The sequence below is a fragment of the Oncorhynchus kisutch genome, linkage group LG5, assembly GCF_002021735.2.
Source record: "Oncorhynchus kisutch isolate 150728-3 linkage group LG5, Okis_V2, whole genome shotgun sequence".
NCBI lineage: Eukaryota > Metazoa > Chordata > Actinopteri > Salmoniformes > Salmonidae > Oncorhynchus > Oncorhynchus kisutch.
In genome coordinates, this window is record NC_034178.2 from 36,268,308 (window position 1) to 36,295,024 (window position 26,717).

The window sequence follows — 26,717 nt, forward strand, 5'->3', positions numbered from 1 at the left end:
ACTTGAGTAGAGGGTAATGTTTCCGCAAGCTCCTCAGTCAGTAGCCGGTGTGAATGTAACGAAAGGACGTTGGAAAGTGACGAGGCCAGTTTAACCGAAGTCATTCTACTATAGCCTACTCAGATGTGGACATGTTTTAGTGAAACAAATATTACACTGTGGATATACAGGATTATTGAATTGAACTTGAATAGAATAATTTAAGTTATAGAAGACTTTTAGTTTCAAACTTTTTTAATAGTGGGACTATTGTTTTAAACATCCCAAGGCACACAGGAACTGGCCAAGAGAAAGTGACTACCGAATGCGCGCCCTTTTCAGTGTCTGGGAGTCATTTCTGCTTGGTGTAAATAACGGACAAGCGCGTCATTTCACTTGCGAATCATATTAGCCTATTGAGGTCGTTTTTTTCATCCTGGGGGACCACTCACAGAGACACAGCATCTGTGGGACCATGCTACAAAATGGTATTGGTAAGGAGAAACCTTCGGAACTGCCGAAGGCTGAGCCAGAACCAGACTTCCCATCAGAACCTTCAACCAAGCCAGCCCCCATTGACAGCGCAGTGCGTACGGCACAGGACACGGATTCCACGCACTTCCCCTTGCCGGAGTTCCCCAAATTGGAGATAAAGCGTAACGCGGTGACAGACGATTATAAGATATCTAGTCAGGTCCTTGGGTTTGGGATCAATGGGAAGGTTCTGGAATGCACAAATAAGAAGACGGGAGAGAAGTGCGCACTGAAGGTAATATCACCTACCAATGGAAATAGGCTGTTGCTCACTCGGAGTGTGAGTCCTGATTCCATTTGGTCATATTGGGATCTTGCATATTCCCTAGTGAAGATCAAATCAACTAGAAAAACTAACTTAGGAACTTTGATCGGAGTTTCTTTTCAGATTTATCTCTGCCTATACACTTAGACAAAAAAAGATGATGTCTATAAAAGGGTTATTCGACTGTCCCCATAGGAGAACCCTTTAAATAACATGGTAGAAGCCTTTTTGGGTTATACATGGCACCCAAAAGGGTTATACCTGGAACTAAAACAGGTTCACCTATGGGGACAGCTGAAAACCATTGGAACCATGTTTTCTAACAGTATACAAACCCATTCACCATGTGCCAAGTACTAGCATGACATTGTAAATAAGTATTCTATTGAGGAAAAGCCACGGTGGTGTAATAACACGGTAATTAACATGGGCACCTGTGTATACCGGTATCCATGTGTGTGTAATGCATATTCTATGTGTGTACGTGATGGCTGGCAGGGGCATCACCAGAGGTTCATAACATTCAGGGCTCAACTCATAGTGGATACGCTATGAGTTGGAATTATAGCCCACCAACTTTACAGTGGCACTCACTCATCTTTGTATTTATATTGCGAAAGGCCTTTTAGCTACTGCCTACTGTTCATTGACAGCCACATCGACAGCCACAACTCAACAATCAGCTGAGTTCCGACTGTAGCCTAGGCCTATGCGCTCCTGATGTGACAAAAAACTATCGACAACGATTTTTTTTTAAGAAGCTACTGATCCTATGTGGCTAAATTATGCTCTCTGGTGTAGTATTTTCAATGATTTAATTCATTTCTATACAGACAACAGTAGGCTAATTATATCTGCAGCACTTCCAGCACCCCTTCCACGTACTGTGCTCTCCCCAAGGCCATATAATCAACACTTCTTATTATTAATTCAACGGATTGTAGTCAGTAACCCCATATGAGGTTATTGCATAGTTAGGCCTACTGTTACAATAATATTTAAAGTAATATATCAGCCAGTAGCCTGTAGAATAATTCCATTAAGTCAATGAACAAGTGTTTCGATCTAATCACGTATTTTCTCATGGTTACCCAATTTAGTTAACATTTCCCAACCTAATTGTAATCTAATATCCAAACTGAGATTCAGTGAAAACAAAAAGACAATGTACCATGCTTGGCTTAAAGCACCGCGTTGGTGTTACATTTATTATAGGCAAACAAGTGGAGTCGTGATATATTTTGCCTACCGGAGCACAATTTTTAAAATGATTATTACATACTATTTTCTGATTTAAAGTTGGTAGACTACCTAAATGTAGGCCGATTGTATAATATAATTTTAGAATATAGGCCTACATACAATGCCTCATCCAAATTGCACGATTGCATATGCCTACACATAGGCCTAGTGGCTCAAAGAAAATGTTCTATTTTTTCATCCTAAAACAAAAAATGAGGCCTACCTTATTATAAATTAGGCCATCATCATTGTCAATCGTGAATGCAAATTATTAACGTATTACTGGATCAGCATCTAGTCATTTGCATGCTAACAACCTGCATGACAATAATTTGATCCCAATCCCTTTGGGAATATGCATTTTGATCTTGTTAAATTATTTAAGTAGCCTAACTAATGTTTAATCAAATATTAGAGCAGATGGAGTTAAACAGAGCCACCTGTATTTTGCTTCAATCAAAGCATATTTAGCCTATGGCGCACGCTGTTGATTATTATTTATTTTTTTTTACATTTCAGCACAATCATCCTAAATTGTCATAAGAAATTACGTGGTGTTTTTGGTCTAACAGTAGCCTAACATCATATATGCTATTATATTCGCTTTGTTATCTAGAGAACGAATTAATCATTAATTGATTGTGTGAGACACAGCACCATACTGAGAAGTGGCGAAGCATCGCTCCGCTGCCCAACAGCATCACTATACTGCTGATTATAAAGTGTGGATGACTTCAGGAGTTTCAAGTAACCACAGCTCTATGAACTAAGCGGCATATTCATTTGATAATTTTGTTTTACGCCATCCCAGCAGCTCTACATATTCGGGGATGACCCAAAATCATTCGGGGCTAAAGCTGAAGCCCCTGCTGGCTGGCTGGCTGTGTCAGACCTTCAACTAGCCTGTCAGTTAAAGGATAATTCCACCGAAAAACGTTATTTTGGTATTTGTTTCATTAGTCCATTGTCGAGATTGTCTCAAAATGTTTTTCATGTTAGCAATCAAGTTTTCAAGATATATAACATCCAAAATATAGAAATACAGCCAACATAATACATTTAGTTTAGTTACACAGTACCATTCAAAAGTTTGGACACACCTATTCATCAAGGGTTTTTCATTATTTTTTAAAACTATTTTCTACATTGTAGAATAATAGTGAAGACATCAGTACTATGAAATAACACATGGAATCATGTAGCAACCAAAACAGTGTTAAACAAATCCAAATATATTTTATAATTTAGATTATTCAAAGTAGCCACCCTTTGCCTTGATGACAGCTTTGCACACTCTTGGCATTCTCTCAACCAGCTTCTGATGAATGCTTTTCCAACAGTCCTGAAGGAGTTCCCACATATGCTGAGCACTAGTTGGAGGCTTTTCCTTTCCTCCGCGGTCCAACTCATCCCAAACCCAACTCATCTCAATTAGGGTGATTGTGGAGGCCAGGTCATCTGATGCAGCACTCCATGACTCTCCTTCTTGGTCAAATAGCCCTTACATAGACTGGAGTTGTGTTGGGTCAATGTCCTGTTGAAAAACAAATGATAGTCCCACTAAGTACAAACCCACTAAGTGTCATCAGCAAAGCACCCCCACACCATCACACCTCCTCCTCCATGCTTCACAGTGGGAACCACACATGTGGAGATAATCCGTTCACCTACTCTGTGTCTCACAAAGACACAGCGGTTGGAACCAAAATCTCACATTTGGACTCATTAGACCAAAGGACAGATTTCCACCGGTCTAATGTCCATTGCTCGTGTTTCTTTGCCCAAGGACGTCTCTTTGCAGCAATTCAGCCACGAAGGCCTGATTCACGCAATCTCCTCTGAACACATCTCCTCTGTGGTTGAGATGTGTCTGTTACTTGAACTCTGTGAAGCATTTATCTGGGCTGCAATTTTGGAGGCTGGTAACTCTAATGAACTTATCCTCTGCAGCAGAGAAAGTGAGTCTTCCTTTCCTGTGGCAGTCCTCATGAGAGCCAGTTTCATCATAGCGCTTGATGGTTTTTGCGACTGCACTTGAAGAAATTCTCCGTATTGACTGACCTTCATGTCTTAAAGTAATGATGGACTGTGGTTTCTCTTTGCTTATTTGAGCTGTTCTTGCCATACTATGGACTTGGTCTGTAACCAAATAGGGTTGTCTTCTGTATAACACCCCTGCCTTGTCACAACTGATTGGCTCAAAGAAGGAAAGAAATTCCACAAATGAACTTTTAACAAGGCACACCTGTTAATTGAAATGCATTCCAGATGACTACATCATGAAGCTGGTTGAGAGAATGCCAAGAGTGTGCAAAGCTGTCATCAAAGCAAATGGTGGCTACTTTGAATAATCTCAAATATAAATATATTTAGATTTGTTTAACACTTTGTTGGTTACTACATGGTCCCATATTGTAATGGATTTCTTCATCTGAACGAGAGGCGGACCAAAGCGCAGCGTGGTTGTTTTGATTCATGTTTTAATAAATTCCTTCACATGAACAAACTAACAAAAACAAGAAATGTGAAAAGTCAAAACAGTCCTATCTGGTGCAAACACAGAGACAGGAACAATCATCCACAAACACACAGTGAAACCCAGGCTACCTAAGTATGATTCTCAATCAGAGACAACTAATGACACCTGCCTCTGATTGAGAACTATACTAGGCCGAAACATAGAAATACCCAAATTATAGAAAAACAAACATAGACTGCCCACCCAACTCACGCCCTGACCATACTAAATAAATACAAAACAAAGGAAATAAAGGTCAGAACGTGACACATATGTGTTATTTCATAGTTCTGATGTCTTCACTATTATTCTACAATGTAGAAAATAGTAAAATTAAAGAGAAACCCTTGAATGAATAGCCGGTACTTTGACCGGTACTGTATATCTTGAAAACTTGATTGCTGACATGGAAAACATTGTAGGACTGTATCAACAATGGAAGTATGAAACAAATACCAAAAGACCGTTTTTTGGTGGAGTTTACCTTTAAGGTGCTGACTCTGCTCCTGGAGTTGGGTTCCTGGAAGACAGGCAGGGGGGATCATGGGATGAGCTGAGGCTCAGAACAAATGTGTTACTCTGGTTTTGATTTACACGTGTGCAGTGGTTGGAACCAAAATTATTTTCCAATTGTTTAATTCTGAACAGAACCATTATTTTTTTAGTGTCATTCCACTGTTACAACCAGCAAAATAAAGTTCTGAACCGGTTCGAACAAAAAAAAGTAATGGTTTATATCACTCCTTTCTGTTCCTTTTTAAACCTTTGAAATATATATTATTTTTTACATTTACAGTGCCTTGCGAAAGTATTCGGCCCCCTTGAACTTTGCGACCTTTTGCCACATTTCAGGCTTCAAACATAAAGATATAAAACTGTATTTTTTTGTGAAGAATCAACAACAAGTGGGACACAATCATGAAGTGGAACGACATTTATTGGATATTTAAAACTTTTTTAACAAATCAAAAACTGAAAAATTGGGCGTGCAAAATTATTCAGCCCCCTTAAGTTAATACTTTGTAGCGCCACCTTTTGCTGCGATTACAGCTGTAAGTCGCTTGGGGTATGTCTCTATCAGTTTTGCACATCGAGAGACTGACATTTTTTCCCATTCCTCCTTGCAAAACAGCTCGAGCTCAGTGAGGTTGGATGGAGAGCATTTGTGAACAGCAGTTTTCAGTTATTTCCACAGATTCTCGATTGGATTCAAGTCTGGACTTTGACTTGGCCATTCTAACACCTGGATATGTTTATTTTTGAACCATTCCATTGTAGATTTTGCTTTATGTTTTGGATCATTGTCTTGTTGGAAGACAAATCTCCGTCCCAGTCTCAGGTCTTTTGCAGACTCCATCAGGTTTTCTTCCAGAATGGTCCTGTATTTGGCTCCATCCATCTTCCCATCAATTTTAACCATCTTCCCTGTCCCTGCTGAAGAAAAGCAGTCCCAAACCATGATGCTGCCACCACCATGTTTGACAGTGGGGATGGTGTGTTCAGGGTGATGAGCTGTGTTGCTTTTACGCCAAACATAACGTTTTGCATTGTTGCCAAAAAGTTCAATTTTGGTTTCATCTGACCAGAGCACCTTCTTCCACATGTTTGGTGTGTCTCCCAGGTGGCTTGTGGCAAACTTTAAACGACACTTTTTATGGATATCTTTAAGAAATGGCTTTCTTCTTGCCACTCTTCCATAAACGCCAGATTTGTGCAATATACGACTGATTGTTGTCCTATGGACAGAGTCTCCCACCTCAGCTGTAGATCTCTGCAGTTCATCCAGAGTGATCATGGGCCTCTTGGCTGCATCTCTGATCAGTCTTCTCCTTGTATGAGCTGAAAGTTTAGAGGGACGGCCAGGTCTTGGTAGATTTGCAGTGGTCTGATACTCCTTCCATTTCAATATTATCGCTTGCACAGTGCTCCTTGGGATGTTTAAAGCTTGGGAAATCTTTTTGTATCCAAATCCGGCTTTAAACTTCTTCACAACAGTATCTCGGACCTGCCTGGTGTGTTCCTTGTTCTTCATGATGCTCTCTGCGCTTTTAACGGACCTCTGAGACTATCACAGTGCAGGTGCATTTATACGGAGACTTGATTACACACAGGTGGATTGTATTTATCATCATTAGTCATTTAGGTCAACATTGGATCATTCAGAGATCCTCACTGAACTTCTGGAGAGAGTTTGCTGCACTGAAAGTAAAGGGGCTGAATAATTGTGCACGCCCAATTTTTCAGTTTTTGATTTGTTAAAAAAGTTTGAAATATCCAATAAATGTCGTTCCACTTCATGATTGTGTCCCACTTGTTGTTGATTCTTCACAAAAAAATACAGTTTTATATCTTTATGTTTGAAGCCTGAAATGTGGCAAAAGGTCGCAAAGTTCAAGGGGGCCGAATACTTTCGCAAGGCACTGTAGCTTGACATTAAATTACTTCACCAATGGATAGAGCAGCTTGCTATGCATATGCATTGGGCATACAAGTGGGCATCTTGTTGTTATGACATGCATTATCTGAATTAGGCCCACAGAATTATACCTACGGAGGAGCCGCTTCTATGAAATAACTTTGAATGTCTTTGAACTTCAGAGAGTTGGTTTAACTAACATTGGACCAGAGATAGCCCTTGGTCATGACTCTCCGTTCCATTACATTACACATAATGCCGCCTCGGGTTTTCAAGAGCTAGACCAGCTAGCTAGCTAACAAGCTTGTGTGTGCAGAGTGGCATCAGAATTCAAATAAAAACATGTCTTACCTTTTTGTAACACAGCAGGGTAGTTAACACCGTAATAACCATAGTATACTTAATTAGCTTTGAAAAAGTTAATCCATTGCTCTCTAATGAAAAATCTCTCTCCCTAATTTCTGAATCACGCTTGTAACGTCTGTAGCTACAGCAGACTATGCATACTTCGGCAGGAGGGGGAGAGGCAGGCAGTCTACACACACACTGGGAAAGATTATCAGCTGGCAGGCAGGCAGACACTGGAATACGTTTTTGAGTGAGTGAGGCTTTGCATACTGTAGGTGCTTTGTTTAGTTTTTTGTGGGATTCGGGGAAAAAATGCCCAGAACGTTAAATAACATTATTAACCAGTTCCCATGCTTTTAAAATAATGGTTCTGGTCCGGAACAGTATAGATCACTTTTGTTCTCGGTTCTGGTTCTGTTCCTTGAAAAATGTAATCGTTTTTGGATCTGTTCTCTGAACTGGTTCCAACCCCTGCATGAGTGTGCTTTGCATGTTACTATTCTGGTTAAGCGGCAACAACCTTGTGTGTGATCTGACCATATAGTATTTAGCACATTGACATTATGCAAGACACTGTTAACTTATGCTTTAGCACAGTAGGTTTTCTCATCACACACCACACACACACCACACACAACTCACGTTGTTCTGGCCAATGGAAAGCTGTCACCTGTCAGTACAGGGCTACAGAGGCAGCGGTTTACTGCCTACAGCAGGGGTACTCAAATACTATTTGAAAAGGTCTGGTCAGAGACATTTCCTCGGTGGCAAAGGTCCAGATGGATATTGTTATTTATCGGCGTAGTGTCAAACCCCCACCTGCGCAACCCTTTCAATCCCAAACTGTTCACATCCATCTTGTTGGCAGAGAAAAAAAATACAGTTTTTAAGCTAATTTCCTGCAATTCTACACTTTTGCCATGGAAGGAAGGGAAAATGTAGCAGTTTTAAAGGTCTTTTCTGGCAATTCTACAAATTTTCTATGTTTTATGGGTGTTCATATGATACCAGGAGTTGAATTCCGACTGAATTCATAATAAATAAGTATATATATTTTGTTTTTATAGTCTGGGCCCGTGGTCCGTATTGACCCTGTTCTGGGTCCGGATCCTCCTTTTTACATATGGCTGTCCTACAGTAATCCAGCCGGATCAGAATCTCCTAACCAGGAGCATATAGTCACACACAAAGGACGAGGGGGGCGTGGGTCAGGATAAAAATATTGGATACAGTACAGAATCGGAGAAGAGAGAGATAGAAGAAGGGAAGAAAGCAGGTCATTTTACAGGGGATGGCAGAAAAAAGAGTAAAATGTGTCTGGAATTGTCCTGAATTCAAATCTATGTTGTCATTCACATTAAATTATTAGAGGTTATTTAAACGTACAGTTTTTCAATTTAAATGACTATAAAAAATTATTGCAATGGTTGCAATAATTTTTAGGCTAGACACAGACTCTAAGAGCTTGCAGCCAGGCAAGTCTAAGATGAGAGAACCCTGATCGCTGTAAATGAATCAGATTAAAAGTGTGGCTTCTCTTCAGGTCTAGTAGAGTGTAGTAGGATTAAAACGATACCCATCCATTACCCCATATATATATATATGGGGGGGTACAACCATCCCAGCTCTGCAGATTTTGCTGCGAAGAGACAGAATCATTAGATCATTTGTTTTGGTATTGTTCATATGTAGCTTGTTTTTGGTAACAGGTTCAGGAATGGCTGAGGAATTGCACCATTTACCTGGATCTAACTCTGCAGATAGCACTGCTGGGTGATTTTGAAAATCATAGTCAATCGATCAATAATATAAAAATACTCTTAGCAAAAAAATGTATCTTTAATTTACAATCTGTAGAAACTATTAGAATAGAAAGGTTCAGAACTTTTGTGAAACATCACAGCACAGTTGAAAAATATATGGCAAATAGAAATCAAAACTGGATGGTCTTCAGAGATAGATGGGAGGGGTTGAGGGTAGCTGAAGGATGAGACTAAAAACAAACAAAATATAACTATTGTAAAATATACCGTGTCCCTAAAATGTATATAGTATGTATAAGCTGGAAGTAGAAGCCTAAGTGTTGTTGTCCATTAGTTTACTCCAGTTAGGGGTGGGGTGGTAGGGTTAGGGGAAAATAATAAAGGAAAATCAATTTAAAAAATATATAAATTATATATATATATTTTAAAAAATATATATGGGGGATTGGAAATGATGCAGACAATTACATTGATGGAAGCCACAATCTATCTGCAATATTAAATCTGATCTACCCACCAAATAAATGTTTTTACAATAATAATTATTAGAGGTTATTTTCAGTGTTTGGGACAACATACAGCAGAGTGCAATCAGTCAGGAAAACACCATTTGGCAAACGGATGCTGTGGATAATTAGGGTACAAGTACTGACGGATGCTGTGGATAAGTAATGAGCATTTTAAATTGGAGGACTGAAAGTTGGCCTGCTGACTGACATTGTCTGGTATAGTTGCCTATTATAGGTAAGAAGCTGTGTTATTTATTTTAATTGCAATCACAACTGGGTGTCTCACCAGGTGCCTGATCATAACTCCCACTGTCAGAGAGGACCCAGAGCAGGTCACAGCAAAGATGATCTATTATATTGACAAGATGGTCGACTAACCGCTCTACTAATGGAAATACATGTCCGCAAAGGCGAAAGACAGGCTGGATGAGGCGAGATCAGGTGGGAATGTCCTAGCTAGCCATTGATCTTTGGTAGAAAACATATCAATATACTCATAGAAAATGTAAGCATTATGAAACTTCTGTTTGCTCAAATAAGCCTCACCTATCAAAATAGCAATTCACTTTTATATTTACCAAATTAACACTCTCTCATTGCCCCCATACAAAAAACTCCTCACTTGGTCTGCTTAACCCTATAATTGTTAAGCAGACCAAGTCTGCTTAATCTGTGAGGACATATTTTGGGCGGAGTCGACCCTCTCGCTTCACCTAGTCCTCTCTGGTCACAGTGACCAGGAACTACCCATGGAGCCACAGGGCAAAGCTGTCCTACAAGGGCTCTCACTCAGATCCAATTTATGAGCTTGGAGAATGTGACCAATGGAAAGAATTTCAATATTGACTGCAGGGAATGGACACCACCCACTGTATGCCAAATAAAATACAAAGTGTGAAATGTGGATTGGAAAATATTCTGTCAGGGGTGTGGTGGTGTTTCAGAGTTTGCTTTTGTGTTTTTGTGATCGTACAGAAGCCAGCCTCTGTTTGTATAAGCCTGGGTGAGCCTTGTGCATAAAGTATCAAATTGGCACATTTACGACTCGATTTGTCCTTTGTTTTTAACCACAAGACAAACAGCCATAGACAGAACGAGTCATAGGGATGAACAGCTGTCCAGCTCCATCACTTTATAATTAAGTCCACTCCCAAGCGCTAAGGGTAATGGATGGGTATAGTTTTAATCCACTCTACTAGACCTGAAGAGAAGCCATCCTTTTAATCTGATTCAATTACAGCGATCAGGGTTCTCTCATCTTAGACTTGTCAAGCTGCAAGCTCTAAGAGTCTGAGTATAGCCTAAAAAGACCCAGTGATCTTCCAAGAAGGAAATCCTGAGATTCCATTCACTGTATGTTCCATTAGAACCTTTATTTGGCTGGGGAATGTTTCATTCTGGAACTCTAATTCACTCTCTTCATAGCCAAGCTCTTCTTCTTTCAAAGAGTTTTTTGATTAATCTCGTTTCATGGATTTGCATCTATGTAGTTTTAGCTTCCTCGGCTTCTGTTTATGTTTGTGGTTGTTGTTATTATATTATAAACCACTGGCATGGCTTATACAACTTTTTGGCATGGTTGGCAGGTATGTGGTCCATCTGTGCTTCCGTTGAGGCCCACTTAAAATACTATGGTTTCGTTTCACATGAAAGTGATTTGAGAGACTGTAGTGGCAGGTAGCCTAGTGGTTAAGATCATTGGGCCAGTAACCGAAGAGTTGCTGGTTCGAATCCCTGTGCTGACTAGGTGAAAAATCTGTCAATGTGTGTCTGTCTAAAAATGTACCGTGTAGCAGAGTTAACCTGAACTCTGAGCCCAGCCTTAGAAAAGTTGCTTATGAGAATTTAACCAGTTAATCAGTCTGAGAAGAATGGTGTGATGATAAGCTTTATAGTAAAAACATGTTCTGTTCAGGTTAATATATATTTCAGGATTATACCTGGCTACATACCACAAATCGATATTAGTACAATGTCTGCCTGTGTAGCCTATATGTAAATACTATACATTTAGTTTCAAGTGGAATCTTATTATCTATTGAGCATCAGATAAGGTTCCTAATCTAATATCAGTAGTATCTCTTAACGTTCTCTCCAGTTTCATCTGTTCTTCCATAACTACTCATTATATATCCTGCACTCTCACGCCTATCTCTCAGCTCTATTTACTCAATTTTATGACCTCCGCTTTGTTGGCTGGAAACAATTATAAAGGGAAAGTTAGGGTAAACAAGCTCTGTTACTGAGACACACACATCAATATCCAGACTGCCCTCAAGCTTGAACAGTCTCTAAACGTCCTCATTTGCAGCAGCGTGTAAAGCTATTGATGCTGCATGTGCCAGTGTGTGTGAGAAGGTCTATGGAGCTATATGAAGGAAAATACGAGATTTCCTAGGTGGCTACCAGGACACAATGCTATGTTAGAAGGGGCTGAGAAGGATCTGATTGGTTTTGAGGAAGATGGGGGGACTGTTGATTTTCTCACCGATGTGGTTGCTAGATGGATTGGCTGCATTCAAAGGTTCAGAGTGTCTGCTAATTGTAAAAAAACATGTTGTCTGTAGCAGAGTTAACCTACTAACCTGAACTCTGGAAAGTCTGTTATGAGAATGTGTGTGTGTGTGTGTGTGTGTGTGTGTGTGTGTGTGTGTGTGTGTGTGTGTGTGTGTGTGTGTGTGTGTGTGTGTGTGTGTGTGTGTGTGTGTGTGTGTGTGTGTGTGTGTGTGTTTCTGCGTCTATGTGTTTGCCCACATTGAATTTCTCTGAATTTCTCCCCTATGTGGAAGCTAGATGGATTGCAACAGTACTAGGCTGCATTCAAAGCAAGTCTTCCGCCTCCACCACATCCCATTTCCCTGTAACATGGCGGAGACTCATGCTTGAGACTTTTACTTTTGGCAGTGGTGTAAAGTACTTAAGTAAAAATACTTTAAAGTATTAAGTTGTTTTTTGGGGGTATCAATACTTTACTTCATTACTTATATTTTTGTCAACTTCTTCTTTTACTTCACTACGTTCCTAAAGAAAATAATGTACTTTTTACACCATACATTTCCCTGACACCCAAAAGTACTCCTCTGGCCTGGATCCGGCTGAATTATTTATACTTTTACATTTACTTTTGATACTTATATTCAATATTTTGTATATTGTATATTCAGACTTTTTCTCAAGTAGTATTTTACTGGGTAACTTTCACTTTTACTTGAGTCATTTTCTATAAAGGTACAGTATCATTATTTTTACTCAAGGATGATTGGGTACCTTTTCCACCACTGACAAGCTTCAAATAGCTGTAAAAAATAAAAAATGGCTGTGAAAAGCTATTTAGATGTAACACTATTCAGTGCAGAAATTGAATGAACAGTATAGAATTCTATCAAGCAGGAAATGACAGAGAGATTTCTACATTGGCCGCTTGCCCCGGTTTCCACCAGATATCACAGCCGCAAAGTTAAAACAGCTATCCCATTTTGACAACAGAAGCCGACCCAGCGGTAGAAATCAAGAGGTGAATATCACGGCAAATCAACACATCATTCCACTATTACTGCAGATATATTATGGACATTTTCTGAAATGACAGAAATGTCAGAAGAAAAAAAAATTTTCTCAAAAATCCCATTTGTAGCACCTTAAATCCCCTTTGTTCCTGGTGGAACTTAGGGCTTGTACTAAAGTTTTCCAACGTTTCCAGTTGTGCCTACATTACATTTACATTTGAATCATTTAGCAGACGCTCTCATCCACTGTCCAGGAAATGAAGCGCACGGGGCCCTAAGCTATCTGTATCTTCATATGAGAACCCATAAAACACAATAAAGTAGCCAAGACTCTTTCTCACAGATACTGGACAGAAATAAAGACCACTCTTTTATAGTGAACCTGGGTACTGTGGGTTGTGAGATTAAGTTTAAACACACATCAGTTAAAGAGGCCAACGGAAGTCCTTCGCATCGCTTCCACTTTCACCACACATCCATCCTTCCTCTTTAGAGAAAGACTATCACTATAGGCATAGATATAAAAAATACACTCACACACTAATTCATGCTAAAGAAAACACAACTAAGCACATGTGTACGATAAACACACACATAAATACACACTCATTCACAATATAAATACTCAAAGATGAAGAATCCCTCATTTTGTGTGAAGTTGATATGAAACCTAGTTCCTATGGTAACATTGTAAATCTTAAAAAAGGGTTTATGATTGTTCAGGTTGAAGTTTCACCTGTGTCTTTTAATTAGCTGCTCTTTACAGCATGTGCCTTGGCCACTCATAAGCCATTCCGTTTGGATGGATGATGCAACGAGGATACGATGAGAGCAAGTCTCTTAGGGCCAAATCCAAACTTTTGCATACTTTCCATGTGTTCAAGAAACTATCTCATTCATTGTTAAGTGAGGGACTCAGGTTCTCCGGTTATGACATCTATAATCGAATGAGAGCATAAAATTCTGTTTATTGCCAGTCATTCTGAAACCACAACTTTCTCAATGAAATTTCTCTCACCATCCATGTTGTCATATAATTGAAGCTGTAAAAAGTGAGGTAAAGCGTGTGTAAGGTTGTGGCAAAAGGATGAGTGGTGGCCAGACTGTCTGTGTTGTGTTCTGTTCTCAGCTGCAGCTCTGTGACTGGGCCGGCATGGTATCCAGCAGGAGCCCACTCTGTAACTGTCAGCACCCAAAAATACCCTCTGATGGAATGGAAGATGGGTGCTATGTCAAGGCCTGCCAGCTATCTACTGTGTGTGTGTTCGTGTGTGTGTGTGTGTGAAATGACTTAACAGGCCCACTGTGGTAGGGAACTGAAAGAGGGAAAAGATAACATTGAAGTCCTGTTACGGACAGGTCAGGCAGATCAGGGGAGTTGTTAAGTGTCATCATGATTAATACTTTGACATTTAAATGGATCAGGTTCGGCTGCGTGGCCAACCAGCCTATTTTGTCATGATTGATCAATTCCCTTCAGGACAGAACGAGTGCCTGGTTGGAATGCCAATTGTTTCGCTTAAATGAAGTAATTAAATCTCACTCTCTGCCCTTCCCATACTCCACTCCTTCCCCACACTTCACTCCAACACAGATCCTCTATGACAGTCCCAAGGCGAGGCAGGAGGTTGAGCTTCACTGGCGGGTGTCGGGGGGGCCTTACATCGTTGGTATTCTCAGTCTGTACGAGAACATGCATCATGGGAAGAAGTGCCTGCTCATCATCATGGAATGGTAGGATCTTGTCCTGTCAGCTCTTTGACTACATTGCCCAGAATCCTCTGCTATGTGGGAATACAAGTCCCATTTATCTGTCTTCAGCAGCTAGCCATAAACTATTGACATAGTGCCAATCCCTCATAGCTTCTCTCTGATACCATTAGGCTCGATGGAAAGGTCAGTCACTTGGCCTTGGTATGTCTATGTAGGCCAAGTATGTGGGCAGGCCTGGGCCACAGCTGGGGCTCCACCTGTGCCTCACAGATCACCACAGGTTCTCCTCAGTACTCAGAGATGACATAGACGCTCTTGATATACTGTAGTATTCTCTCGTAGTCATGTTTTAAGGAAATAAAGAACACATGGTTGGAGCAGTGAGAATGCATTAACTCAAGTGTGTATGTGGAATTTTTAGATACTGACATTGATTTCCAATGAGCTACATTTCTAAAGAAATGGGAGTATAGTGTACTGGCAAGTCATAGACAGTGAGTGTGATGATTCAGAGCTGGGGGTGTATGTGACGTGTGTTGCTCCCTGTAAAGTAATCTGTCTTTGTGGTCAGCTCTTTCCTGTCTCGGAGAGGTTGAGAGGAGGGCAGCTAAACTCAGCTAAGCTCAGCTAGTTTAATGAAGGAGAATATTCTGTAACTGAGTTTGACTTGGATCAATCTCTCTTACTCACTTCCTCCTTACTCTCTCGCTCACTCTCTCTATCTCTCACATGCATACACACACGCACACTCAAAAGAGCATATAAACAATTCTTTCCACATAACAGAAGGTGATTCACTGTGTTTTTCGAAAGACAAAGATCATTGAGGAGGATAGAGGAGTCCCAGTCTGTATGGATGTTTATGTGTATAATGACAAAATGGAAAGACAGAGGGGCAGATGAAGTGCTTGTGCATAGCAGACTGTTCTGTTCCCAGTCTAATGTTATCCCACGAAACATCAACCTCATCTAAATGGTTCCTGTTTTCACTATTGTTTTAGGGCTTTTTATTCAAGTAGCAAAATGTCTAATGTGGGAGAGTTATAGGTAGTGTTATTTTTTGAATGATAACTCCATGACAGCATCTCAATGTTAACTCAATGTATGTGTTTCTCTTGTTCCAGTATGCAAGGGGGAGAACTGTTCAGCCGGATCCAGGCCAGAGGAGACCAAGCTTTCACTGAGAGAGGTGAAGGGGCACAGAGTGGAGGGGGCCAAGGAAAAAGGATTGAGTCTGTTTCTGGGAATGGACATACTATACTGTATATGTGTAATGTTACTGACAGTGTTGTCCTGAGACTGTGTAACTCTGCTCTCATCTAGAGGGCTCAGAGATCATGCGGGATATTGGCACGGCCATCGAGTTTCTCCACAACATGAACATCGCACACAGAGACATCAAGGTGAGCAATGTGACACTGACACACAGATAAAGATAACAGCAGCAGATAATGACAGAGTTGCCATACATTTAGTAATAATATGAGTACAGTTAATGACAGATACGTTTCACTTCCCCTCCCTCAGCCTGAGAACCTGCTGTACACTCATCAGAAGAGCAACGGTACTCTCAAACTGACAGACTTTGGCTTCGCTAAGGAGACCACTCTACACAACCTCCTGCAGACCCCCTGCTACACACCTTACTACGTGGGTAAGTTCCCAGCTAACATATTTGATTCCTTGGAAGTTGTGGGAACGTACATCTTTGGTTTTCCATTGGTTCTGGGAATGAAGCCATATGTTTTTTTAAACGTTTAGGAGAATGGAAGTGAACATTTCGCCTGTTCTGGGAACGTTCATTTTTAGGTTGCAAAGAAGTTCTGAGAACATCTGTATGATGCAAAACACATCATACAGGCCAGATTACTGTATTTTGAAAGTTACATATCTTGAAAACTTCATTGCTGACATACAATACATTTGGGACAATAAACAATGGACGAATGAAACAAATAACAAAAGATTTTTGGGTAGAGTTTTGCTTTAATGTTCTTTGTAATATTTGAGAACATTCCCAATGTCAAACCAATTGGAGAACGTTCCTAGAACATTACCAACATTTAAATTAAATTTGACCATGATTGAACATTTAGGAAACGTTCTGTTAAATTAATTAAATACCAAGAAATTAATGTAATTTTGTCAAGTTCCTTAAATGTGTGTAGAATGTTCCAAAGCCAAGCAACTGTCCTGCACCATTCCCAGAATGTTGTGGGAAGGTTGTATGCAAAGTGAACATAGAACAACCACACTCTCACCAAGCTCTAAGAAACATATGGTTCTCAGAACGTCATGTGCGAGCTGGGTGACAATACTAAACTACTGTAGGAATATGTGTAACAATCAGATTTACAGAGCCTTCGGAAAGTATTAAGACCTCTTGACTTTTTCAACATTTTGTTATATTACAGCCTTGTTCTAAACTTCATTAAATAAAAAATGTTACTCAGCAATCTACACACAATACCCCATAATGACAAAGTGAAAAAATGTTTTTAGAAATACCTTATCGACATAAGTATTCAGACTGTTTGCTATAAGACTCGAAATTGAGCTCAGGTGCATCCTGTTTCCATTAATCATCCATGAGATGTTTCTACAACTTGGAGTCCACCTGTGGTAAATTCTATTGATTGGACATGATTTGGAAAGGCACACACTATATAAGGTCCCATGGTTGACAGTGCATGTCAGAGCAAAAACCAAGTCATGAGGTCAAAGGAAATGTCCGTAGAGCTCCGAGACAGGATTGTGTCGAAGCACTGATCTGGGCAAGGGTACCAAAACATTTCCCAGCATTGAAGGTCCCCAAGACCACAGTGGCCTCCATCATTCTTAAATGGAAGAAATTTGGAACCACCAAGACTCTTCCTAGATCTGGTCTCCCGGCCAAACTGAGCAATCGGGGGAGACGGGCCTTGGTCAGCGAAGTAAACAAGAACACGATGGTCACTCTGACAGAGCTCCAGAGTTCCTCTGTGGAACCTTCCAGATGGACAACCACCTCTGCAGCACTCCACAAATCAGGCCTTTATGGTAGAGTGGCCAGACGGAAACCACTCCTCAGTAAAGGACTCTCAGACCATCAGAAACAAGATTCTCTGGTCTGATGAAACCAAGATTGAACTCTTTGGCCTGAATGCCAAAAAAAGGCAATGGTGGCAAAGTAAATCAAATATAGCAAGTAAAACACTGGAATGGTAGATTTGCAGTTGAAGAATGTGCAAAATATAAATAAAAATAATGGGGTGCAAAGGAGCAAAATAAAAAAGCACCTAAAGTCTCTCAGACCCTGAGAAACAAGATTCTGTGGTATGATGAAAGCAAGATTGAACTCTTTGGCCTGAATGCCAAGCATCATGTCTGGAGGAAACCTGACACCATCCCTATGGTGTAGCATGGTGTTGGCAGCCTCATGCTGTGGGGATGTTTTTCAGTGGCAGGGACTGGGAGACTAGTCAGGATCGAGGCAAAGATGAACGGAGCAAACTACAAAGAGATCCTTGATGGAAATCTGCTCCAGAGCGCTCAGGACCTCAGACTGGGGTGAAGGTTCACCTTCCAACAGGACAACGACCCTAAGCACACAGCCAAGACAACGAGTGACTTCAGGACAAGTCTCTGAATGTCCTTGAGGGGCCCAGCCAGAGCCCGGACTCGAACCCGATTGAACATCTCTGTAGAGACCTGAAAATAGCTGTGCAGCAACACTCCCCATCCAACCTGACAGAGCTTGAGAGGATCTGTAGAGAAGAATGGGAGAAACTCCCCAAATACAGGTGTGCCAAGCTTGTAGCATCATAACCAAGAAGACTTCAGGCTGTAATCGCTGCCAAAGTTGCTTCAACACAGGCAGGGATCAGTAATCCAGATATGTGGGGCAAAGGTACAGGATGGTAGGCAGGCTCAGGGTCAGGGTAGGCAGAGGTCAGTAATCAAGATAGGTGGGGCAAAGGTACAGGATGGCAGGCAGGGTCAGGGCAGGTAGAAAAGGTAAAAACCGGGAAAACTAGAAAACAGGAACAATCAAGAGACAGGAACAGAGGGGAAAACATTGGTAGGCTTGACGAAAGAAAACAAACTGGCAACAGACAAACAGAGAACACAGGTATAAATACACAGGGGATAATGAGGAAGATGGGCGACACCTGGAGGGAGGTGGAGACAATCACAAAGACAGGTGAAACAGATCAGGGTGTGACAGTAACGTAACAAAATGTGAAAAAGTCAAGGGGTCTGAATACTTTCCGAATGCACTGTCCGTCACTATATTCTGCTTATAATATTGGACAAGTAATTGTATTTTCCATCTGTCTGTTTTTCTGTTTATAAGCTCCTGAGGTTTTGGGCCCGGAGAAATATGACAAGTCATGTGACATGTGGTCTCTGGGCGTCATCATGTATATCCTGTGAGTAGTGTGTGTGTGTGTGTGTGTGTGTGTGTGTGTGTGTGCGTGCATATACAGTGCATGCATACTATATAATCGTTTGATAGTCAGTGCAACCTAATAACTATCAACATCTACGCATTTGTCTTCTGTTTAGGCTGTGTGGTTTCCCACCGTTCTACTCTAACACGGGCCAGGCCATCTCTCCAGGGATGAAACGGAGGATCAGGATGGGCCAGTACGAGTTCCCCAAACCTGAGTGGGCTGAGGTGTCAGAGGAAGGTGAGACTGGGTTGGGTCATCCTTCCACTAGACAATGGTTCCCCAATTGGTGGCCTGCGGGTGTTTTTATTTGGCCCCCCAAGTTTTCTAATGATGCATTTTCTTTGTTGGACATAAAATACGGTAAAAATACCAGAAAATCAGCTCCAAGTTATTTTAATTTTGGAAATCTTTTCCCAAGTATTCCCGGGCATAATAGAGAGATGTGGTTGTATTCAAATGTAAGCAAGGTTTTACATTATTATGCTTTAGTCAAATATGTTATCTGTTTGGGCTTCTTGCGGTCAATTTGCAATCTGCAAATGATTTGTAATTATGTTCCGGCCCCCCATCCACTCAAGAACAAAATTGGTCTGCGGGGGAATCTAGTTGATGATCCCTGCACTAGACAATTAGCCCTGGCTTTTGTTTATTTGTTAGTATAGCTCTGCATTCCCTCCAATGTTGTCACTCCCATAAATCCCTTTCATTCAGACAAACATAAGCAAACTTCTAAATAGTCAGTTTTATAGCACAACACCCATCCACAAGCACACCCAAACATAGACAAGGCACATAAACTCAGATTAGCAGCTCTTAAATGCCAGGGATAGTATGGCTAAATCTCTGAATTCACACTGGTAGGACTTCCTGCTCATGTGGACCAACTGGTGCCTTATTCCAAAACAACGCCTTGGCTGGGGCCTGGTGTGTGTCTGTGTGTGTTTTGACCTCTATCCTCTGATTGATTTCTCTCAGCAAAACAGTTGATCCATCAGCTGCTAAAGACAGACCCCAACGACAGAATGACCATCACACAGTTTATGAACCACCCCTGGATCAATGTGAGTGTGTGTGTGTGTGTGTGTGTGTGTGTGTGTGTGTGTGTGTGTGTGTGTGTGTGTGTGTGTGTGTGTGTGTGTGTGTGTGTGTGTGTGTGTGTGTGTGTGTGTGCATTTACAGTGCATGCATACTATATATTTGTGTCTGTGTTTTGTCATTGCAGCAGTCCATGGTTGTTCCCTCCACACCGCTCCACACCACACGGGTCCTGACTGAGGACAGAGAGATGTGGGACGACGTGAAGGTCAGAATCAGACTAACACTGACACCTCTGGTCATCCAGGAACTTCCCAGGATCAACAGAATCATAGAATGTATAGACTTTACATCCAGACAATAATTTAAATACAGTTGAAACAATGAAAATGACACGTTTTCCCACGTAGATATCTCAAAATGTGAGTGGAGTTTCAGTGCTTTTGTGGTGTGAAAATATGGAAATGGAATTGCTCCCAGACCAGATGACCCTGGAGTGGTTGACCTTCCACAAGGGGGAGGCAAACATCAGAGTCTGGTCTGAAGACATTTTTAGAAACAGAGGGCTTATTGCCTCCTCTCATATTTATTATGCTGTAGGCTATATTCAGAGCAGAGCTTTATCTTCTGTCTATCTATCTATTATTAAATAAACCCGCCCTCACTTTGATTCTTCTTCTCTCTCTCTTCTCTATTTCCCACCCTCCTTTTCTCCCTAACCCTTTCCTCTCTGTGTGCTGTAGGAGGAGATGACCAGTGCTCTGGCCACCATGCGTGTGGACTACGACCAGGTGAAGATCAAAGACCTGGACACCTCCAGCAACCCACTGCTCAACAAGAGACGCAAGAAGGCCGCTGCCGGGGGCAAATTGGGAGGCAGCGTCTGCAACAGCCAGTGAAAGACTGGAGGTGGGAGGGAAGCCACAGCCAGAACAGAAAGGGAAGCCCAGAGGACACACCTGGAACAGCTGGGAGGGGAAAAGGCTGTGGGAGGTCTGGGCAGAAACATGCAGAAGAGATTTATCAGGGGGAGTGTGTTCATACTTAAATCAGCAGAGGGAGAAGAGGGGAGGCATAAAGGAGGGAGGGGGTACTGTTAGGAAACAGCAGGGAAATGTTATTTGGAGATTCTCAGCAATCAGTCGAATTGAAGGACACATGAAGTGATGACAATGTATGAAACACTTATCAGCAGGCCTTCATACTGTAGGCCTTCCATAAGTTTTTAATTTGATTGTGTGTTAGTGTGTGTGTTATTTTGAAAGGTCATTCAGGATCTGCTCTTTATAAGTTCCTGTATGTTTGTTGTGTGTGTGCCTGTGTGTTGTAACCAATGTTCCCTCTAAAAATGCTCAGCACTGAGCAAATTTCAGGTCTGCTGAACACAAACTTGAACGTTGTGAAAATTATGTGCAATTTCCAGTGTGCGTTTACTGTGAACACTTGGGCTGTACCCGCTTTCATTTACAGTTAACAGTGGCCAAGTCATCTACTGTGGCTATTTGATCATAATGTAGGCCTACCAGAGTGGCCTACCATCAAAAACAATGGAGAAATTTATCCCATAACATTTTAACATGGAAATAGCTGTTCTATCATTCAGCCTACAGTAGCAGCCAATGTGTGGTGTTCAATGTACGCCAACATTCCATGAGACTTTTGAAAAAAAAACATACAGGGCCTGACAACCTGTTTATCCACTTGTTCTTCAGACAAGGAGGTGACTGAAAATGTTGTGTTTGATGCAAGAAACTGCTTTACAAAATAAAATGCATTATTATTCCCATACCATTATTACAGAGAATCAGACAAATTATACTAACCTCTGCCTATTGGCTACTTAGCTTATTCAAGCCTGTCTCAAAATACAACACTGCCCCTTTAAGACAAAAAAAGCTATTTTCAAAGATGTCTCGAAATGTACACAATTTGTGCTCTTGTAGGAAGTAAATACTCCCCTATTGCTTACTACATAGTATCTATAAATGGGCTAATAACCGAGGTCAGAACCACTCATGCTGTAAACACAGTCCAGTTCAAAGTAAATGGCACAGATCCATATATGGCAATGTTCTATTTGCATATAGGCCTACTGCAGCTCTGATTAGTTAAGCCTAACTGGTCTGTGTAGAGCAAGGGCTGGTTGGTACATGTCAATGAAATAGAATCCTACTCCGATGCATTCTGCCTACAAGAAAATCTCTTGCATAGTTAATTTTGTTTTGATATGTTGTATTGAAAGTGGCTAATATTGCGTTGATTCGATCAAATTTGCCACAGTAAAGGCAAAACATTGTGTTAACAGGGAAAACTCTAGAACAGTGGTCACCAACCTTTGGGTTAAAATCACTGAGTCAAAATGCAAGCAGAGATCTACCGCTTAGACTTTTTTTTTACATTTACAAAAAACATAAGCCTATGCAACATTAACCAATTAAAAACAGTACTGTAGCAATGAGGTTTGTTCAGTAAGCTATAGGCCCAATATATTTTCATTGCATATAGGCTTTTCTTCAATTGCCCTGCCAATGCATTGTTGTTTGGGAATTCGAGGTAGGATACTGTATATGATCACACCGGTAATAGATCCGTTGTTGTATTACTTATGCGGCACAGCTGAGTGAGCATACATTTAAATTAAATTAAAGCAAATTATTGGGTCGATGGTACCTGAATCTATGGTCAGTCTCAGCGGAAGGAGAGAGCAGCATCCCTCCACTCTCCCTTTCCTCCACTGACACAGACCAAAAAGGGAAACAGTCTTCCAGCTGATGGCGAAAACTTGAATTGCACCACATTATTTCTGCCTCATGTACAAATTCATGTTGTTCCTCCTATAAACAGAGAAAGTGAAATATTCCTCTATATTAAAAAGCCTCTAATAATAACAAAGCAAAAGTCCCCTCTCCTACCTTACCTACCCACCCACTACTTATCTATTCTTAATACCACCTGGCGCACTAACCAAAATACAGGGGGTGGTCTGCCCAGGTCTTACCTAGTGTGCATAGACAGAGTACATACTACGGGTATATGTATGCCCGCAGGCCTCTTGCCTAAGCACTCCCAAGGTGCCTTCACCTTCCCCCCTGGGAACAAAAACAGAATAATTACTAATGTAATGTGAACAATTTCAATCATCAAAAACACAGTCAATTTGACATCCATATATGTCTGCAGGACCAGCTACAAACTACTTCACAACAATTAAACAGAAAACCAACAAAACACAGGACAAACCAAGAAGCTCTCTCTCCTAACAAAGGAACACTGGCTTTTAAAGCTGCAGCAGGAGTCGGTAATTGCAGACAGCTGTATCCCCTGATGAGAGGGCGGGATCAGAGCTCCAATCTGCTGGGGCCGACCAATCAGCTGCTTGGGGGAATTTAGGAAGCCATTTCCTGAAATGCACACAGACATATGAACAAACAAACCCAAAACACAGAAACTGGGGAACATAACATCAAGCCTATCGATACACTTTCCCACTCAATCATTACTGCTGCAGTGCTTGTTGTAGCGCTCAGTGGAAATAGGAAGAACACACATTTTATGGCTTATAAAAGTGTTGAATACAAAGAGTAAGAACTTCAACATGAACTCACTCATAAAAACAGCATATCTTTGCTCTATTCTACTCTCTCTCATGGTTTTAAACGTTTTGAAATCTCACAGTTTGTTGTAGCTTTCTTTGATGTCTGCTACGTTACTGCAGACATGGTAATCTGAGCCATCTGATTGGCCAGCGGTAGGCCTATAGTGCACTTGATTTGCTCTCTCGGCCAGCGGGAAGGCAGAGTTTGTACCTTCAGACAAATTAAATAGTTCAAAATGGCAACAGTTCGCCTACCCGCCACACAGGGTAGCTGAATCGGGTGCACTGGGCGCCAACATCCCGGGATGAATAAAACAAATAGGAACACAAGGCTTTATCATTGTTTTTTTTACAGAAGTGTTTGGCGACCGACTTGGAATATGATTGCGATCGACCGGTTGGTGACTAATGCTCTAGAAAGTTGAGTGAAGTTCAATCTCGTGCTTCTCGCTGTGGGCTGATATTCTTTCTGTGTGGCCGTCCTTAGGGAACTGCGCAGGAGTCTCGGGCCTACTGCGTGCCTCAACATATCACAGATCATACACCTTCTCAACATTTTGGTGCATGATGATGAGGAAACTAGACAGACCAACCATGGACTGTCTGAAACCAGCACATTCTGGTGGTGAATTTCTACCTGAGACTTATCTCAGGAAGAAACTTACCTCATGCTCAAACTTTTGTTTTTTACTTCCAAGGCACGGCTCCAGTGTCTCACTGGATCATGGCTTCAGCGAACCTGCTCTGACTTGGGGCCAAGTTCAGGCCACTGGTACTTTTCAGCCTGCATTTACATAAATGGGTTAACTCCTTCTATGGTTAACACCTGCTTACTAAGCAACTGTCTTGATTACGCAGACTTTGATTCTGCTTGCTCCAAGTTTGATTCTGCTTGCTCCAAGTTTGATTCTGCTTGCTCCAAGTTTGATTCTGCTTGCTCCAAGTTTGATTCTGCTTGCTCCACACACTGGTGTGGGGTAAGTCTCAGGTGGAAATGCCCCATAAGTTATCTGTGCTGTTTTATTACAACGTCTTAGTCCTTTATTCAGGGATTAAAACAACCTTTGAAAGACTTTGTCCTGTTAATTACTTAGGACTAAAAGAGATTAATTCTAATGTACACAAACTCAGAGTCAGGGCAGTCTCACTAACACAGAATTGGCTCAAAGGCATCAAACTCAACACAGGCAACTCCAATTGTCTGACAAGTTTCCTCAAATAAGTTTTCTTCCCAAGTAACCCGGATGTCATTAAATGCTGGCTAGGAATTATAGTTTAAAACGGGTACTTCTACAGGCTTGCCTGCACACTTTACTACAATGTCTGTTTTTTTCAAGGTCCTTCATGCAGACCAGGGTAATCTCTGGGTAATATTACCCTGATAGACACTGTAGAACAACAGTCCCTGTCCTGTTTGAGAGATCAGGGCAGCCTTATGTAACCGGATGGTGGCTCAATGTTGTGATGTGGAAAGCGGACTTGTGTCAGCCTTGAGAAATGACTTCTTTGTTTTTGTTTGGGTTTGGTGGGTTTAGGACTACTTCAGTAGAGCCTAGAGCCTTCGGCGCCTCTCTACTCTATCTTTTTTGTTATGTTTAATTTTTGTATATTTTAATGTAACCTTTATTTAACTAGGCATCCATATAAGGTCACTGAAAGGTGCTTGGGACTGTCTACAGATTTGATCAAAAGTGTATTTTTAGGTTATGGAGAGAATATAGTCTACTTGGTGTACCCGTCAACCAAGAAATAAGACATTGTCCTTTATTGATCTCCAAATTGTAAAACCAGAGTAATGATCATACCAAGGACATAACTGACTGTTCCTTGTGAACAAGGATTCTTAATGAAGCTTTGTGAGGTAGTTATAAATAGGAGAAATGGAGCTGTTATTTGGAACATAGCCATTTGACTCTCAGAGTTCTTCTCTGGAAGGTCATCCTTGTATGTTTAGAATATACCACAATAAAGCACATTTCCCCTACTTCCAACTCACACGGTTGTTGCCCTCTGGTGTTTGGGGAATGGGATGGGAAAGTTAGTTGTTAAAATAGTTTGGGGCTTTACTGTTGTCAATATGGGATATTGGCCATGCTTATACGTGGCTCAAACAGATCATGACCTCACAACTGTTGTTTTGTTCTGATGGATATTTTCACAGACAGATTCTCAGATATGGCTTTCTACACCAGAGGAATTAGGGCATAAAAGGAAGGTTTTGAGTGACAGTTCACAGATAGTATGCCACTTAATTTAGCCCTACTTCAAAGCCTGTGTTTTACCCTTTACATTTTGTTGGATGAAACAAAAATACATTTTCTTTTAAAGAAAAAAAAAGAGAGAAGATGTATTTTTCCTCTCTGAGAGTCATTTCCTCCTCAGGTGTGACATGGAGGTCTTTCAAAATCACTACTTCAAATGTACTCTGTCACAATGGATGATGAAACCTGGGACTTTCTCTTTCAAAACTGTTGTGGGTAAAAGAACAACGTGTGTGACCAGAATACCTTAGCCTAACTAACCCTAAACCAAACTCTTTTATAAAGCATTTGTTAGTTGTTATTTCACTTCAAAGCAGCTCCTCCACAACTCCCCCACAAACACTCTCTAGCATACTCAATACAGTCACGGCAGCAGATACATGAGAGCAGGAGGCTGGTATGGATGGTATTTATGGTGCCTCCAGCAGTGATTGGATTGGACACAGCGTGTTTAGCCAGCCCTGGACACAACATGCTGCCAGAGGCTAGAGTTTGGGAGGGGGTTAGAGGGGATACAGTATCTGGAACGGAGTAAGAGGGGGACCGATGAGGGGGAAAGGGGATGCTTATCACTATGGTCTTTAGGAAAGAATGTGG

At 41.2% G+C, this 26,717-nt stretch overlaps 1 protein-coding gene across 2 annotated transcripts; it reads left to right on the forward strand.

The window, feature by feature from the left end:
• LOC109890985 (MAP kinase-activated protein kinase 2-like) lies at positions 1-25,854 on the forward strand. Of its 2 annotated transcripts, none has more exons than XM_031824989.1 (10): positions 1-748; positions 14,675-14,814; positions 15,918-15,982; positions 16,117-16,196; positions 16,321-16,447; positions 19,130-19,205; positions 19,342-19,466; positions 20,205-20,290; positions 20,452-20,532; positions 21,008-25,854. In XM_031824989.1, the coding sequence occupies exons 1-10, from the start codon at positions 455-457 to the stop codon at positions 21,161-21,163; spliced, it is 1,230 nt and encodes a 409-aa protein (XP_031680849.1). In that variant the 5' UTR covers positions 1-454; the 3' UTR covers positions 21,164-25,854. The 2 variants fall into 2 exon arrangements, with proteins under 2 accessions (XP_031680849.1, XP_031680850.1); XM_031824990.1 differs by having other exon boundaries at positions 20,452-20,602; positions 21,008-22,047.
• Positions 25,855-26,717: the final 863 nt, after the last annotated feature.